Genomic DNA, 18,681 nt, shown 5'->3' on the forward strand with positions numbered 1-18,681 from the left:
TTCAGGGGCAGCTCACGGCCTGGGCGGAGGGAGGCGCTCTTTGGATCCCCAGCCTCTGTAACGGGGGCAAGGCTGGCAGGCCGGGATCACTCCAAAGATGGGGTGCCCACCCACCAGGATCCAGTGGTCCAAGTGCGCCACCTGCTGGGCACAGGCCTGGCTGCCAATGGTGCCCCCGTGGGGGACTCAGCCGCTGCAGAGGCCAGGACCCAACAGTCCCGACCCCTGAAGACCCCTGGGTGCCGGAGTGTGCTTGGCCAGGTGGCCCTCGCAGGAACTGCTCTGGGACATGGTCCCCACTCCTAGACTCGGGACCTCCCGCTCCTCCATCCCCTCTCCACTGAGCCGGGCTGGGCAGGCAAGTGCGTCCGCCCTGCACGGATGGGAAGACTGGGCCCCCTAAGGCACATGGTGTGAGCTGTGAGGAGCGGGCGAGGAGTGGTGGGGAGCTGGGGAGGGGTGATCTCCAGATGCCGTAACCGCCACGACGCAGTCAGCACCTGCAAAGGGCCAGGCTCTGCGCTGAGGTGGGCACAGAATTCATAATGTCCTGTTCTCCATGGTCCATTGGGGGGAAATCTAGGGATTGGCCTTAATTCATCTGTGTTCCTCACTCTTCACCCCAACCCAAGCACTGACTTCTGTCCACTCTGCCTCCACAATCTGTCCTGTTTCTCCCCACCACCCCTGGCTCCTTGGCTCAAGCTGCTCGCTCTGGTCTGCCCACATCCGCCTGCACCCTCATACGCCCGTCTCCTCTGTCTGAAGCCCTTTATGCGGCTGCTCCCTCCCTCACAATTGGAGCAGGGCTAACCTTCCTGCCCCCGCAACTCCCACACCACCTTACCAGGAACTCTCCGTGGGACGCTGGTCCAGATCAGGGTCTCTCTGTTGGTCTTCCCACTCGCACAGGGACTGTGGCTGGTCCCCTTCATCCCTAGTGCCTTGGGCCAGGGCCAGCTGAGGGAACAGCTGAATGGGCCCAGGGATCTCAGCTCAGAGCTGCAACGGGCAGGCAGCGGGGTCCAGCCTCGGCTAGAACGCCCGGGCCTCCCTCACGTTGTCTCTGACCAGAGGACAGGCACCGGGGCCTGAGAAATATTCCCTCCATCATCCCTAACCCCCCAGAGGGACAGACTGACACAGGATGGTCTTTCTGAGATTGTGGTCATGTTTATTCTGAGAACAGAACAGGTCTCCCTGGCCTCACGGTGGGCCCTGAGGGGAGTGAGGCCCAGATGGGGTGGTATGAACCGGAGGCCCGGCCCATCTGCACACGGAGACAGGCCCCTGTGGACTGAGGGTGCCTCAGGCGCACGGAGCAGCTGTTCTCCCCACCCACCCTCCAGTCCCAGCCCAGAACTCCAACCTCACCTGCCCCATCCCCAAGACTTCCGGGAACCAGGGGCCTCCACGCATCCAGGATCCAGCCTGGCCCACCCCGAGGAGCAGAAAGCAAGGGCAGGGCTCCCGAACAAGTCCTGTTGGGGGGCAGGGCTGGAGCCCACAGGCCTGCCAGGTGGTCCTGGTTTGACCCAAGGCCCAGGTGGACACAGCTGAGAACAGATCCACACGTCAGTCCCGGAGGCCCCACGTTGGCGTCTCCGGCCCTTGCTTCTCCACCCCGACTCAGAGGAGTGTTCATTTGAAATAGACATTGAGAAGTGATTACATGAGAGTGTACAGTGTGCACGCATACAGAGACACAGAGAAAGGGTGTGGTTTTGCCCTTATTCAGCACTTGTTCGTGAGAGTGCTGGCAAACAGGAATCACTGGCCCCGCGTTGCAGAAGGGGGCCATCGAGGCACAGGAGGTTGGATGATTTGCTCCTGGTCATCGGTAGGGTCCGGGCCCCAGGCCCAGGTTCTCGAGAGGAAGTTGCAGCTTGCCCAGGAGTCCTCCTGTCCTCCTTGTTGTGCAGTTCCTGGCCCTCACGTGGCCCGGGGCCCCGACACAGGAGCAGAGCTGGCCACAGGGTGAGGAGGCAAAGTCCAGAATGCAGCGCCTCCAGCCAGGACACTGGGGCCGGGAATTCAGGTTTCCGAAGGACTTCCTGGCAAGCCCACAGGCATGCCTGTTCTTGAGCCGGCTGAACGTTTTTATTTACGTGGCCCGATCCGGAGCCCGAGAAGGGTTAAGAGAGACCCTAAGTGGGTACAGCGCCCCGCATGGCTGATGCTGACTTGAAAAACATCAAAGTACAACACACCCTCTTCTTTATCCACCTCCAGACCCCTTCTGAGAAGGTCTGGCTTCTCCTTACCCCTCCCCAAGTGGAATCAAAATAAAATCAGCCCAGCCGGTGTGGCTCAGCGGTTGAGCATCGACCCAGGAACCAAGAGGTCACTGGTTCGATTCCTAGTCAGGACACATGCCCAGGGGGGCTCGATCCCCAGTAGGGGGCGTGCAGGAGGCAGCCAATTGATGATGTTTCTCTCTTATCAATGTTTCTATCCCTCTCCCTTCCTCTCTCTAACAAAAATAAAATAAAATAAATCAATAAAAACATAAAAATAAAATCAGAGGACCACAAGAACTGGGGTTTAAGAGGAGAAAAGGGGTCCACCGGCTTTCAGTTTTCCTTTTAAAACCCCTGGTTAAAACGGAGCGTTTTAAAACAGAAAGAATATAAAATGTTGAGGACTGAAAGGAACATTTTGGTCTGGGCAGCAGGAAGAGGGCTGTGGCCTCGCTGGCTGCATTTTGGGGGGAATGTTGGCCGAGAGCCTCTGGTCTGGTGATGGGCTTCCCTCTCTCCTGCCAAGCCCTGATGCCAACAACCCGGAGCCCCTTCTCCCAGGAAGTTCCCGTGCTTGCAGCAAAGGGGGTCCTGAGGACATGTCCCTCCCCCTTGCGTCCACATGTCCTCCCTACCCGCCTGGCCCCTGGGCACACTCCTTCTGGGACCAGGGCCGTGGAGACAGGAAGACGCCCTTCCTTTCCATCGCTGACAAAACTTCTCGGGGGGCCTTAAACCAGAGGCCGGGGGTGAGATCAACACGGGGTGAGACGGTAGCTGCAGCTCTCTGGGCATCCAACCACGTGCCAGAGGGGACTCGGAGCAGAGCTGCGGCCCAGCATTGACGCCAGGTCTCCCGGAGCCGGGGGCAGGGGCCCAGCTCCCCCTGGGGTCTCACGGGGTCGCTTACTCACTTGGCAAATCTCTGTTGAAGGAATGAGTGGATGGGCAGGTGGATGGGATTCAAGAATGAACCAACGTCACCTGCATGTTTCCCAAATTCCGGCCGGAGCAGGAACCCAGGAAGGGCCAAGAGCCCTTTCCAGGTGGCTAGAAAGTCAAGTTCAGTGACAGAGAAAGCGACGTCCGGGACACGGGGGCAGGCGCAGGAAAGGAGGGGCGAGAGTGGGTTTGGGGCTGTGGCAGTTTGTGTGTAAACAAGTGACATCTTGGCACTCCGTGGGCTGACAGCAGGGCCGGGGGGGGGGAACATTTTCAACGGGTCGAGTCCCTTAGCAGCGGGGACAGCTGGGGAAAGGAGGGCTGTTTAAATCTCAGGCAAGAGGACGTCTCCGTGAGAAAGGAACGCTGTGGGGTCCTCAGGACACTGAGGCCCAGAGAGCGGCAGAGACCTCCCAAGGTCACACAGCGCGTCGGGGGAACGTTGGGAAAAGGTCGCAGTGTCCTAGCTCCCAGGCTAACCCCTGGCCGGGGACATGCAGGTGGCGGTGAGAACCGTGGGGGCCGGGGAGGCAGAGAGGCCTCAGACGGCCGTGAGGGAGGCGCTGCTGAGGATGCGCACGGCAATGGTGCCTGGCAGGTCGCTGGGCTGCCGGCTGTCTCGGTCCCGGAGGTGGAGGGTGTGCAGGGCCTGGAGGTCATCGGGGTCAGCCTTCAGCTGCACCTGGCCCAGGAACTCATCCTTCAGGACTCGGTGGTTCCAGATCTGGAGGAGACAGAGGAACATGGGGGCCACCTCCGAGGACAGGGCTGCGGGGGCTGCTGGCAGTTTGGGCAGGGCCTCTGCCTCCCCATGAAGCCCTTTCCTTCGGCTTCCCCTCCTCTGTCCAAGCCCCCTTCCACATATACAGTTACTATTAGCTCTGTGTGACCTTGAAGTCTGGGTGACCTTGAAGAGTGATATACTCACCCCCTGCCTGCTGTCCCCATCTTTAATATGAGCGGCCCCTAGGGTCTTTCTTGCCCCAACATCTATAGGTCTGTGTTGGATCCGGGGTTCGGAAAACCTGCAGTGCCTCCCCTGCGGGGGTGCCCAAGTGTCCATTTTTACAGATGGTTTCTCACCACAGAGACGCTGGCCTGGGCCCGGGGGATAGAGGGCTTCCTGCTAATGAGCTCAGAATGGTCATCCACTGGCCACCTTGGCCTGGGAGGACAAGGAAGCCCCGGCACAGGGACCTGGCTTTCTGACCCCTGCCCTCTGACCTGCCACGTGCCGCTTCAGTGCCACGTTTCCAGGTAAGCCCCCCTGCAGGGGAGTTTAAGGAACCACTCCCACTTTGGGGCAAAGTCGGCAGAGGAGACCACTGTCCCTGGCCAGACCCTGCTGGGGCTCAGAATCACAGCAGCTGACCTAACTCCCCGCCCCGCCGAGGGACTCTGGGGCACCAGGAGGGGCGGGCGAGAGGATTCCCAAGGCCACACTGTGCCGGGGACAGAGTGGGGCCCAGGACCGAGCATTCCTGGGTCCCGTCAAAGGCTCTGCCACCCCGGGCTCAGCCTCCCTGAACGGGGAAGTGTCAGGCTAGGGGCACGGGAGGGGCCCCAGGACCCCGTGGGCTCACCTGGACAGTGATGGGCTGGCCTGGCTTTTTGCGGTAGAAGATGCCTTTCACATCATACTCGGGTGTCGAGGTACCCTTCTGCATGGCTGAGTGGACTTTGTGCCCCTCGCACTTGATGATCACATAAGAGTTAGCCCCTAGAGAGGTGGAGGGGGTGATGGGGTGAGGATGGGGGGCTGGGGCAGGGCCTGGGGGGAACAGATATCTGGGGGGTGAGGTCCTCTCCCCAGAGCAGAAGCCTGAGCTATGTATTCAAGAGGAGGCAGACCAGGAGGGGACACATGGGTCATCTCTGGCCTCCAGGCCTTTACCCATGCTGTTCTGTCCAGAGCGTCCTTCCGCCCTAGTCCATTTCACCAGGCTTCGCACCTTAACACCTCCTGGGCCTGGAGAAAGGCCGCTCCCTTCAGGAAGCTCTCCCTCCCAGCTGCCTGTCCCCGAGCCCTAGTGCCCCACCTCGCTGGAGGCCTCCCAAGAGGCGGAGGCAGAGTGCTTCTCTCTGTGCACCCAGCTTCCTCCCAGGGCAGGGCCTGAGTGGACGTCGGGAAAGGTTTGCTCATCCAGCGATCGAGGGCAGGGGAGCTCTGGAGGCTGGGCGTCTTCAGCGGGGGAGGGGAGGAGACACGGGGCAACCTCCCAGGGGAGGAGGGAGGGGGGGCTTTCCTCGAGCCAGCGCACCTGTCGGGGAGTCCTTGAGACCAGCAGCCCCTAGGACGTGCACCTGGGTCACCAGCTGCGGGTAGCCGCACAGGGAGCTCCAGCAAGAGCGGGGCGGCTCGTCCAGGCACAGCTCCCTGGGACACGGCAGAGGAAAGAGGCGGGAGGTCACGGAGGGGGGTCAGGAAGACGGAAGACAAGGGGGTTCAAGAAGAGGGGAGGGGAGACTCGTCCTGGGCCAACTCCCTGGGCTTCCCGCTGCTCTATCCCCACCCAAAGGTGCCCGTCCCATCCTCCCCCAAGGGAAAAGCGATTTACTGAGCACCTACTGTGTGCCACGCCCTCTGCTGGGATGTTATAGGAATTCTTTCTCATCCCCACAAAGCCCCGGAAGGTAGGTGACTATTATGCCCATTTTACAGATTGGGAAGCATCAGGCTCAGCAGGGAAGGGACCTGCCCACCAGCTGGGGGCACCCAGGCTGGCAGGATGGAGGCCCGCTGGGCCCCCCACACGAGCTGGCCCCGGGCGTGGGATGTGGGCAGGCAGCACCGAATCTGGGCTGCCTACCCAGGTGGAGGGCAGTGTGGGGCCCACAGGTCTGCACCCCTGCAGGGAAGGGACGGTGTTAGCAGTGTACCTAGCCCAGTGGTCGGCAAACTCCTTAGTCAACAGAGCCAAATACCAACAGTACAACGACTGAAGTTTCTTTTGAGAGCCACATTTTTTTAAACTTAAACTATAAAGGTAGGTACACTGTTATTAACTTAATTAGGGTACTCCTAAGCTGGCCTTTGCTAAAAACTCAAGGGGCCAAAGAGCCGCATGTGACTCGTGAGCCGCAGTTTGCCGACCACTGTGACCTAGCCCAACGCGAGATCTTGGGAAACATCCCCAACCTCAGTCCCCGGTTCTGATCCATAACACGAAGGGGTGAGGCCTCCTAGTCGGGGTTGGAGAAAAGCAGATGGGACGAGTGAGCGCTTCCGTGCAAACTGTGAAGAGCTATGTATGCTCAGATGAGGAGCTGTGCCGTGAGGTGGCTGAGAGAGGCTGAAGCAGGGAGTAGGGGAAGGGAGAGGAAGGAGACAGGCGCTGGGGTGGCTGGAGGCCTGGGCTCTATGGCCGGGCAGACCCTGAGCATCTTTGAGTCAGATTCTGGGCCCGCCTGGTGTGGACCTCGGCCCCGCCCCACCCGCCCACCACCCTGGGCCCGAGCCAGGCCCTGCGCACCGGCAGTTGGAGGGCACGTCGGTGAAGACTCGGAGCAGGAACTCGCCGGTGTGGCCCGGCTCGAAGGTGGTGGGGATGATGACGTAGCGCCCCGCCCGCTGGTCCGTACGCAGGAAGACACTGCGCGAGTTGATGTAGATGGAGCTGGCGGCTCTGTGCTGCAGGCTGTGCATGCGGTACTGGCGGTTCTCCTCCACCTGCAGGCCGTGGAGGTCACACAGAGCCCCCGGCTCCCCCCCGAACCCATCTCACAGCTCTCCCTCACCACCGGGCAAAAGAGTAACAGAACCACTTCCATGGGATGCCCGGAACAGGCAAAGCTACAGCGACAGAGCAGACGAGTGTCTGCCTAGGGCTGGGGAGGGGTGGGGGGCATGGGACCGGGGGATGGTGACTAAAGGGTGTGGGTGATGAAATGTTCTAAAATGAACGGGGTGATGGCTGCAGAGCTCTATGGACACACCAAAATCACTGCACCCTTTAAATGGCCGAATGGTACGGGATGTGAGTTGGGGGCAATAGGAATTCCCGATAACAACGTCTGTGGGGATTGACCATCACTCTCTGCCCAGGTCACAGCCGGTGCCCACGGAGTGACATCGCCAGCTGGGAGGACAAGCTAGACAATGGCTGGACTACGTGCCACGATAAGCTTCAGTCACGTCAGTGCGGGTCGCACACGTCACGTCTAAGTCACAGCACATCCGCACACCGCAAATGGACCGACATGCCATGAACAAGCTGTCATGACCAGCGTGTCAAAGGCCAGGGACTCGACTCAGGCCACGCGCCCAGCATATCCGCGTGGTGTCACTGGGTTCTCGCGTCTGGCTCTACGCTGAGTGTCATCAGGCACTGAGCGTCACGCTATGTGGAAGGTACCCGGGTCCCGGCCCAGGAGGAGTGGCCACGGGTGAGCCTGCCTGGCTCTGCTCAGGGGGCCTCCTCCCTGTGCCCAGCAAAGCCTCCAAGTCAGCGGGACCCAGAGCCCTGAGGGAGGGGCTCCCAGAGCGTGGCCCCACCCACCAAAATCCTCCCCTTCCTCACCCACCCAGAAGCCCAGGCCTATGGGTCTCGGGCGGGAAGAAATCAGGCTGAGCGCACCCCTGGGAGCCAATCCCAGGCAGGCTGGGCCTCGGTGGGCATGCCCCTGGCGCCAGCCAACGTGGCCAGGGTGGCAGGGATGACGTCGGTGAGCCAGGCGTTCTTCCCCGGGTGCCGGCGGCCCAGACGCCAGCGCCCTCACCCTCCTCACCCAGAGCTGACCTCACCTTGTAGATGTCGAAGCCGATGGCCAGGTTTTCGCCCTTGCCGTCCCGACGGGTGGACTGCTTAGGCCGCTGCTGGATGGAGATCAGCACTTCATCTTCTGCCTTCTTCACATCAAAGATGTACTGCAGGCATGGCCGAGGAGGGGAGACACGGTGAGGCCAGGCTGCTAACGGGCTCGCCGGCTCCCGGTAGCTCAGCCCACAGCCCACAGCCCACAGCTGTGTGAGCGTGGGCAAGTCCCATCCCCTCTCTGAGCCTCAGGCCCTCACCTGCAAGATGGGCCTAAAACGCCTACAGTGCATGAGGGGTGGAGGGCTTGATGAGATCACGCATGCTCAGCTCGGAGACGCATGCAGTTGGTGCTCAATAAAGACACACCTTTGATCCCAGGTTTCGGCACCAAAAAATAAAAATAAAAATAAAAAGGACACACCGAGCATGAGGACTAAGCAGTTGGAGGGGCATGACAGAGGAGGCTGCAGGGAGAGGTGCCTGTGGAGCGGCCTGGCCAGGCTCCCCCAGAAGGCGAGTGCTGTGTGTGTGGAAATAAGGGGTTTGAGCCCCGGTTCAGCCTCTAAATGTCCCTGTAACTCTGGACAAGACCCTCAGTCCTCAGAGCCTTTCCCTCGGATCTGCCAGCTGTGGGGACTACACGACCACCCAGACATGCCATCCAGCGCCCCCGGTAGGGACGGGTGTGCTGAGGCCCGCAGAGGGACAGGGACGACGCGAGGTGATGCAGGCGTCCCTGGCAGGAGGTGCCGAGGGCCCCCCGCTGCTCACCTGTGGGTTCTGGAAGAAGGTGTCCTTGTGGTTGATGCAGCCCCCGCTGCGGTTCTGCCACGGGTCCTCGTGCCGCGTCCAGGCCCCGCGCAGCCGGGCCTCCTCCCAGGTCTTGTGGATGCTCAGGTAAGACGTGTTGAGCAGGCGGCACTTGATGATGTCGGTGAAGTACTGGCACACGTCCTGGAAGGTCATCCTGGCGTGGCGAGGGGCTGAGTCAGGCAGGGCCCCCCTGCGGCCCACCACCTGCTCTGAACCGCGACTCACACAACAGCGAGCATGGGCATGGCGTCACACAGACCCCTCACGTCTCTTCTGGCCTCAGTTTCCCGATTTGTCACTTGGGACTGGGTCGAACAACAGCTGCCACCTCACAGAGCGAGTGCAGGAATTAACCAGGGCAATAAAAGCATGTGGTACGACTCCTGGCAGACAGAGGCGATTGCAAAGGCTGGCTGTTACAATTATTAATAGTGTCAAGAACGAGTATGGGCAGCGCTCTACAGCTTATAAAGCACATTTCCATCCATTATCTTCCACGGCTGCTGTGGGGCCTGAATAAACTGGTGGCGGGAACTCCTTGGTAAGCGTGCTGCAGAGGCCAGGACGTTGCCATGGTCACTGCGTGCTGCACACACTCCAGAGCCTGGGTGGGGGAGGGGAAGTGCCCATCCCCTCCAAGTAGGCATATATGAGAACATGCACACAGAGGCACCATGTGTGAACATGTATGAGAAAGGCCTTAGAAAGAAGCCCCTTACACGAATGAGGCGTTTCTATTACTATGTTTTAACTCAACCGAGCCCTCAGCCAGACTGGGCACAGTGGATCTCATCCATAGGAGCTCAGACCAGGGAGTCTGGGGGGCCTCCTGCAGGGGCTCCCCTGACACCAGCAGGAGGGGTCCTCACTGGGGTGCCACGGTCACTCCATCTGCCTCTGGGCCTGCCTGGGGCCCTCACAGCATCCACTACACACAGGGTGCCCAGTACCCCTCCAGGAAATGGCTGAGTCTCTGAGTCAAATGTCCTGCTGAAGAGTGACACTGAGTCTGGCACACAGTCAGGACTAAATAAAGGCTGAAGGATGCAGAGGTGAGTGGATGCAGGATGGGTGGATGCAGGATGGGTGGATGCAGGATGGGTGGATGCAGGATGGGTGGATGCAGGATGAGTGGATGCAGGATGGGTGGATGCAGGATGAGTGGATGAAGGATGGGTGGATGCAGGATGAGTGAGTGCAGGATGGGTGGATGCAGGAATGAATGAGTGCAGGATGAATGGATGCAGGATTGGTGGATGCAGGATAAGTGAATGCAGGATGAGTGGATGCAGGGTGAGTGAGTGCAGGATGGGTGGATGCAGGATGGGTGGATGCAGGATGGGTGGATGTAGGATGAGTGAACGCAGGAATGAATGAATGCTGGATGGGTGGATACAGGATGGGTGGATGCAAGATGAGTGGATGCAGAATGGGTGGATGCAGGATGGGTAGATGCAGGATGAGTGGATGCAGGATGGGTGGATGCAGGATGAGTGGATGCAGGATGGGTGGATGCAGGATGAGTGAAGGAATGAATGAATGGAGGATGAGTGGATGCAGGATGGGTGGATGCAGGATGAGTGAAGGAATGAATGAATGGAGGATGGGTGGATGCAGGATGGGTGGATGCAGGATGAGTGAAGGAATGAATGAATGAATGAATGAGTGGAGGATGAGTGGGTGCAGGATGGGTGGATGCAGGATGAGTGAAGGAATAAATGAATGAATGAATGAATGAATGGAGGATGAGTGGATGTAGGATGGGTGGATGCAGGAATGAATGAATGCAGAATGAATGGATGCAGGATGGGTGGATGCAGGATGAGTGGGTGCAGGATGAGTGGGTGCAGGATGAGTTGATGCAGGATGATGGATGGAGGATGGGTTGATGCAGGATGAATGAGTGCAGGATGGGTGGATGCAGGATGATGGATGCAGGATGGGTGGATGCAGGATGAGTGAGTGCAGGATGAGGGATGCAGGATGGGTGAGTGCAGGATGAGGGATGCAGGATGGGTGGATGCAGGATGAGTGGATGCAGGATGAGGGATGCAGAATGAGTGAGTGCAGGATGGGTGGATGCAGGATGGGTGGATGCAGGAATGAATGAATGCAGGATGAGTGGATGCAGGATGAGTGGATGCAGGATGGGTGGATGCAGGATGGGTGGATGCAGAATGAGTGGATGAAGGAATGAATGAATGCAGGATGAGTGGATGCAGGATGAGTGGATGCAGGAATGAATGAATGCAGGATGGGTGGATGCAGGAATGAATGAATGCAGGATGAGTGGATGCAGGATGGGTGGATGCAGGATGGGTGGATGCAGGAGTGAATGAATGCAGGATGGGTGGATGCAGGATGGGTGGATGCAGGATGAGTGGATGCAGGAATGAATGAATGCAGGATGGGTGGATGCAGGATGGGTGGATGCAGGATGGGTGGATGCAGGATGAGTGGATGCAGGATGGGTGGATGCAGGATGAGTGGATGCAGGATGGGTGGATGCAGGATGGGTGGATGCAGGATGGGTGGATGCAGGATGAGTGGATGCAGGATGAGTGGATGCAGGAATGAATGAATGCAGGATGGGTGGATGCAGGATGGGTGGATGCAGGATGGGTGGATGCAGGATGAGTGGATGCAGGAATGAATGAATGCAGGATGGGTAGATGCAGAATGGGTGGATGCAGGATTGGTGGATGCAGGATAAGTGAATGCAGGATGAGTGGATGCAGGGTGAGTGAGTGCAGGATGGGTGGATGCAGGATGGGTGGATGCAGGATGGGTGGATGTAGGATGAGTGAACGCAGGAATGAATGAATGCTGGATGGGTGGATACAGGATGGGTGGATGCAGGATGAGTGGATGCAGAATGGGTGGATGCAGGATGAGTGAAGGAATGAATGAATGGAGGATGGGTGGATGCAGGATGGGTGGATGCAGGATGAGTGAAGGAATGAATCAATGGAGGATGGGTGGATGCAGGATGAGTGAGTGCAGGATGGGTTGATGCAGGATGAGGGATGCAGGATGGGTGAGTGCAGGATGAGGGATGCAGGATGGGTGGATGCAGGATGAGTGGATGCAGGATGAGGGATGCAGGATGAGTGAGTGCAGGATGGGTGGATGCAGGATGGGTTGGTGCAGGAATGAATGAATGCAGGATGAGTGGATGCAGGATGAGTGGATGCAGGATGGGTGGATGCAGGATGGGTGGATGCAGAATGAGTGGATGAAGGAATGAATGAATGCAGGATGAGTGGATGCAGGATGAGTGGATGCAGGAATGAATGAATGCAGGATGGGTGAGTGCAGGAATGAATGAATGCAGGATGGGTGGATGCAGGATGGGTGGGTGCAGGATGGGGGGATGCAGGATGAGTGAGTGCAGGATGGGTGGATGCAGGATGGGTGGATGCAGGATAGGTGGATGCAGGATGGGTGGATGCAGGATGGGTGGATGCAGGATGAGTGGATGAAGGATGGGTGGATGCAGGATGAGTGAGTGCAGGATGGGTGGATGCAGGAATGAATGAGTGCAGGATGAATGGATGCAGGATTGGTGGATGCAGGATAAGTGAATGCAGGATGAGTGGATGCAGGGTGAGTGAGTGCAGGATGGGTGGATGCAGGATGGGTGGATGTAGGATGAGTGAACGCAGGAATGAATGAATGCTGGATGGGTGGATACAGGATGGGTGGATGCAAGATGAGTGGATGCAGAATGGGTGGATGCAGGATGGGTAGATGCAGGATGAGTGGATGCAGGATGCAGGATGGGTGGATGCAGGATGAGTGGATGCAGGATGGGTGGATGCAGGATGAGTGAAGGAATGAATGAATGGAGGATGGGTGGATGCAGGATGGGTGGATGCAGGATGAGTGAAGGAATGAATCAATGGAGGATGGGTGGATGCAGGATGGGTGGATCCAGGATGAGTGAAGGAATGAATGAATGAATGAGTGGAGGATGAGTGGGTGCAGGATGGGTGGATGCAGGATGAGTGAAGGAATAAATGAATGAATGAATGAATGAATGGAGGATGAGTGGATGTAGGATGGGTGGATGCAGGAATGAATGAATGCAGAATGAATGGATGCAGGATGGGTGGACGCAGGATAAGTGAATGCAGGATGAGTGGGTGCAGGATGAGTTGATGCAGGATGATGGATGGAGGATGGGTTGATGCAGGATGAATGAGTGCAGGATGGGTGGATGCAGGATGATGGATGCAGGATGGGTGGATGCAGGATGAGTGAGTGCAGGATGGGTGGATGCAGGATGAGTGGATGCAGGATGAGTGGATGCAGGAATGAATGAATGCAGGATGAATGGATGCAGGATGGGTGAGTGCAGGATGAGGGATGCAGGATGGGTGGATGCAGGATGAGTGGATGCAGGATGAGGGATGCAGGATGAGTGGATGCAGGATGGGTGGATGCAGGATGGGTGGATGCAGGATGAGTGGATGCAGGAATGAATGAATGCAGGATGAGTGGATGCAGGATGAATGGATGCAGGAATGAATGAATGCAGGATGGGTGGATGCAGGAATGAATGAATGCAGGATGAGTGGATGCAGGATGAGTGGATGCAGGATGGGTGGATGCAGGATGGGTGGATGCAGAATGAGTGGATGAAGGAATGAATGAATGCAGGATGAGTGGATGCAGGATGAGTGGATGCAGGAATGAATGAATGCAGGATGGGTGGATGCAGGAATGAATGAATGCAGGATGAGTGGATGCAGGATGGGTGGATGCAGGATGAGTGGATGCAGGAATGAATGAATGCAGGATGGGTGGATGCAGGATGGGTGGATGCAGGATGAGTGGATGCAGGAATGAATGAATGCAGGATGGGTGAATGCAGGATGGGTGGATGCAGGATGGGTGGATGCAGGATGAGTGGATGCAGGAATGAATGAATGCAGGATGAATGGATGCAGGATGAGTGGATGCAGGATGGATGGATGCAGGATGGGTGGATGCAGGATGGGTGGATGCAGGATGGGTGGATGCAGGATGAGTGGATGCAGGAATGAATGAATGCAGGATGGGTGAATGCAGGATGGGTGGATGCAGGATGGGTGGATGCAGGATGAGTGGATGCAGGAATGAATGAATGCAGGATGGGTAGATGCAGAATGGGTGGATGCAGGATTGGTGGATGCAGGATAAGTGAATGCAGGATGGGTGGATGCAGGATGGGTGGATGCAGGATGGGTGGATGCAGGATGAGTGGATGCAGGAATGAATGAATGCAGGATGGGTAGATGCAGAATGGGTGGATGCAGGATTGGTGGATGCAGGATAAGTGAATGCAGGATGAGTGGATGCAGGGTGAGTGAGTGCAGGATGGGTGGATGCAGGATGGGTGGATGCAGGATGGGTGGATGTAGGATGAGTGAACGCAGGAATGAATGAATGCTGGATGGGTGGATACAGGATGGGTGGATGCAGGATGAGTGGATGCAGAATGGGTGGATGCAGGATGAGTGAAGGAATGAATGAATGGAGGATGGGTGGATGCAGGATGGGTGGATGCAGGATGAGTGAAGGAATGAATCAATGGAGGATGGGTGGATGCAGGATGAGTGAGTGCAGGATGGGTTGATGCAGGATGAGGGATGCAGGATGGGTGAGTGCAGGATGAGGGATGCAGGATGGGTGGATGCAGGATGAGTGGATGCAGGATGAGGGATGCAGGATGAGTGAGTGCAGGATGGGTGGATGCAGGATGGGTGGATGCAGGAATGAATGAATGCAGGATGAGTGGATGCAGGATGAGTGGATGCAGGATGGGTGGATGCAGGATGGGTGGATGCAGAATGAGTGGATGAAGGAATGAATGAATGCAGGATGAGTGGATGCAGGATGAGTGGATGCAGGAATGAATGAATGCAGGATGAGTGGATGCAGGAATGAATGAATGCAGGATGAGTGAATGCAGGATGAATGGATGCAGGATGAGTGGATGCAGGATGGATGGATGCAGGATGGGTGGATGCAGGATGAGTGGATGCAGGATGAGTGGATGCAGGAATGAATGAATGCAGGATGGGTGGATGCAGGAATGAATGAATGCAGGATAAGTGGAAGTAGGATGAATGAGTGCAGGAATCATTGGACTCTAAGCGATGCTGCAGCCATCTTCCCAGCCCACCCCCGCCCACATGCCTCCCTAAACTCACTCTTCCAAAAATCTAAGTGTGCCCTCTGGCCTCTGGGTGGGTCTCTCTCCCTGACCAACAACGGCTCCTCTGCTCACCGAGTCTCAGCTTAGGAGGCAGCCCCCTCCCTGTGAGGCCTCTTCTTCTTCCCTGTCTGCGCCGGGCAAGCAGGCTGCCAGCCTGGCCCCTGCCTCTGGCCGATCCCCCACCTACTGGCCTCCGAGGGCCTCAGCCTGGTGCCCCAGCAGCCTCGGGCCCTGAGGTGGGCGGAGGGCGCTGAGGAGATGACAGGGCTGCCCCACCCCTTACAGAGCAGGAAACAGGCCCAGAGGGACGGCGTGACTTGTCCAAGGCCGCATGGCAGGAGGAGGGTGTGGCACGTGCTGGAGCCCTGGCTCCTACCTCCCCTCGGCGTCCCTGCCCAGCACGCGGGAGGTCCTCCCTCAGCCCCGGCCGTCCACCTGGGGCAAGAGCACACTCACCAGAACTCGCCATCATCCTGCACAGTCACGCCCATCTTCTCCCGCTCGCTCTTGCTCACCTTCCGCCACTCCTCTGAGCTGGGGTGCGAGCACAGGGGGAGGGAAGAGGAGAGAGTAAGGGACCCTGGCAAGGGCGAGGACGAGGGATGTGTGCACCCGGCCTCCATCAGGTGGGTGGGGGTGGGCACCGGGGCTATGCCCAGCCCCTCGCTAAGACGCCTGTCTGCCCACTTCCACAGCTAACGTGGGCAGGGCCTGGAGGTCAGGGAGCAGAGCTGCAGGCTGGGGGAGCAGGGGACAAGACCCTCCATGGAGGGGCTCCTTTACTGGGGGCCTGGTCTCTGTTCACCAAGCACAGAGCGGTCACCCCCATCCTCACCCCGGTGGCCTCCCTCCTGCTTCCTCCCCCCGTCACTGGCCAGACTGGTCTCTATGTCCCCAGCTCCAGGCCTTTGCACTGAATCCACCCCCAGGTGCCCACTCTAAAGTCGTCTCCTCCTAACACCACCCAACTCCCAAGTCCTCCAGACCCAGCCCTGGACCAGCCTCCTCCAGGAAGCCCACCTGTCCTCGCCCAAGCCCTCACACCAAGCCCCCCCACCCCCCAACTGCCCCGGGTCCGCCCTGTGCCTGCACCCCCACCCCAGGCCTCACGTGTCGCTCCACGGCCCGTTCCACTCCCGCTCGCCCCAGGGGTTGCGCAGGCGGATCATGTCCAGCTTCTCGGACTTGAAAAAGGCCAGCAGGCCGTGGCCCAGGCGCACCTTGCGCACGTCGGTGATGGCATAGGCGTGGCCTTTCACCAGGCCACACGCCAGGCGGACCTCCATGTCCGCCGCCGTCACGGCCTGCGGAGGAGGGCGAGGCGGCTCAGAGAGGCGGGGCCCTGTCAGGCTGCAGGTGGAGCCAGGGGCCCAGCGCCCCCTCCAGAACGGGGAGAGGATGGCAGCCCCGCACCACTGGGTCAGCCAAACAGGGTTCAAGTTCTGCCTTCCCTGAGCCCCAGCTTTCCCACGGAAGCATGAGCAGTCACTGAAATGAGACGCAGCGCCCAGGCCTGTGCCAGCGGCTCCCTCCCCTCTCCCAGTTACCGCACAGTTCGTGATGCCCCAAATTTTGACTGAGGGACCTCAGATGTATAGACACCATTCGTCCCAATATGAGGGGGCCAGGAAAGAGGGTGTTGGTAGGCATTTCACAGGGGGCGGGGGCAGGCGGCTTGTGCTGCCCGGCACCGGGGAGGGGCTTGCACCCTCCAACCGCTCCCTTCCCCCGTGAGGCTGAGGGTCTGGATGTGTGAACCAACCCGGGCAGGGGCTCTGCCTGGGACCCCACAGCCGCCTCCCACCCCTATTGGAGCTGGTGAAGGGGCGGGGCCACCTCCGGGGCCCGGCGCGGGGTTCCGACCTTGATGGAGGCGCTGATGAGGCCGCCCCGGCTGTGCACCTTCAGCATGCGCTCGAAGAGCGCGTTCCGCTTGGCTTCGTCATTGGCAAAGTCACCCTCGGTCAGGTCGATGGGCTCAGACACGCCGCCTGTGAAGTCCACCAGCGCATCCGCCGTGTTGCCTCCATCCAGGGCCTGGTAACAGCCCGCCAGCCTGGGGGGCAACGTGGAAAGAATTCCCAGCTCGTGCTCCCCGGCCACGCTAAGTCCTTCCCGTTACAGGGGAGATTTTGAGACTCAGAGAGGTCAAGCAAACTGCTCCGGTCACACAGCAGGCCACAGCAGAGCCCACCGTTGTCCCGCGGAGCCACACCACCTCATCCCTCAAATTCCCCTTGGACTTAGCAGCCCTTCTTCAAAAACGAGCTGTCCAGAAATGTGCCACATCCCCAACAAGGCCTCCGGGGAGGACTCAGCAACCTGGATCTCTGGGAGAGAACCACTGACCTGAATGAGTGCTGGCGCTGCCCGGCCCCTGGCAGGAAACCACCCTGCACCTCAGTCTTCTCGGGTGTAAGTGGGAGTAACTATTCCTCCCGATGTGGGTTGGTTGTGGGGACTTAACAACCAGGTACCCAGAGGGCCTTCAGCCCAGGCCTCCACCTCACCCAGCACAGGCTCAGCGGGCCATGCCCTGGCGCCTGGACGCTGAGCCTGCTGTGTGACTTTGCACCAGCCCCTGCCCTCTCTGTGCCGGGAGCCCTGGCTAAAGGAAGCCATGTGGAGCCCAGCAGCAGTGCCACCCCGGCCTGGCCCCCTGCCCCCCTGCCCCCTGCCCCCTGCCGGCACCTACTTGGCATAGGCCTTCTCCACCAGGGCACACCAGAACTCGTTTGGGGAGTTGGAGTGGCAGTAGATGAGCTGGTTGTTGACCGTGGGCAGCCGGTCGTCGATGACCACATCCACCCACTCCCCAAAGCGCCAGAAATGGAAGTGGAAGATGCCCGCGTAGGCATCGGGCTTCTCGGGGTCCCACTCCTGCTCCTTCCAGTCGGGGATGACCTGGAGGTGGGCGACATGATGGGGACACATTGAGGTCACATCTGGCTTCCTGAGGAAATGGGGGGGGGGTACATGCTTCCAGGGAATCCAATGGGAAGGAATACGGGGTTCGATGCCCACCTCTGCCACGAACAGTGTGGGACTTGGGCACATCCTCCCCTCTCTCTGCAGTGGCTGGAGGCTCCCTTAGTGTCCCTCCAGCTCTGTCATTCTAAGATCCTATGAGCTTCCCCTCCCTTCCTCCTGCCTCCATCTGCTTCCTCCCCACCACAGAAACATCTCATACCCACCCCAGTTCCTACCTGGTGAATGGTGCCACCCCTCCCCCGCCCCACATCCCCACCCCCAGCCTGCGACAGGAGTTGGCAACCACGCTGGCCTCTTCCCCCGTCCCCCTCTCCATCCAATCAGGCCAATCCTAGCTCCTACATTCTGCTAAAATCCGTCTCCTCCTGTCCTTCCCCCAGCACCTCCCTGCTCCCAGTCTCCCATCTCCTCGCCCGGGACACTAACAGCATCAGCAGCCACGTTTGCCTTCACCCCACACAGCAGCAGAGTGAGCTTCCTGATCAGCACGTCCCTGGAAAAACACCTCAGGTGCTCCGCCCCCTCCACCACCTCCCAGGCTGGTTTCTCTACCCGACCCCCACCCCACCCCCACCCCCACCCGCTCCCTGCTCCAGGAGCATTCTCTGTTCTTCCTCCAGCTGGCTCTCACTTGTCCTTTAGGGTCCACCCTCTGTTGTGGAGCGAACGCGAGTAAAGACCACTGGAGTCCAGACCAAATTAAAATTTAGGGAGCCTTTATTGCCGGCCGGCGACT

The 18,681-nt window shown here is 58.9% G+C and overlaps 1 protein-coding gene across 1 annotated transcript in view; it reads right to left on the reverse strand.

Annotated features, from left to right (window-relative positions):
• Nucleotides 1–1,156: 1,156 nt before the first annotated feature.
• Nucleotides 1,157–18,681, reverse strand: part of CAPN5 (calpain 5) — a 57,700-nt gene continuing 40,175 nt past the window's right edge. The window contains exons 4-13 of the mRNA XM_008150001.3: nt 17,650–17,858; nt 16,818–17,010; nt 16,065–16,258; nt 15,411–15,488; nt 8,711–8,906; nt 7,927–8,049; nt 6,656–6,852; nt 5,444–5,559; nt 4,766–4,902; nt 1,157–3,906 (exon numbers count right to left, since the gene is read on the reverse strand). Coding sequence (XP_008148223.3) covers nt 3,724–3,906; nt 4,766–4,902; nt 5,444–5,559; nt 6,656–6,852; nt 7,927–8,049; nt 8,711–8,906; nt 15,411–15,488; nt 16,065–16,258; nt 16,818–17,010; nt 17,650–17,858 — 1,626 coding nt within the window. The 3' untranslated portion in view covers nt 1,157–3,723. The remainder of the gene's footprint in view (nt 3,907–4,765; nt 4,903–5,443; nt 5,560–6,655; nt 6,853–7,926; nt 8,050–8,710; nt 8,907–15,410; nt 15,489–16,064; nt 16,259–16,817; nt 17,011–17,649; nt 17,859–18,681) is intronic.

Source organism: Eptesicus fuscus, chromosome 13, assembly GCF_027574615.1.
Source record: "Eptesicus fuscus isolate TK198812 chromosome 13, DD_ASM_mEF_20220401, whole genome shotgun sequence".
Taxonomy (NCBI): Eukaryota; Metazoa; Chordata; class Mammalia; order Chiroptera; family Vespertilionidae; genus Eptesicus; species Eptesicus fuscus.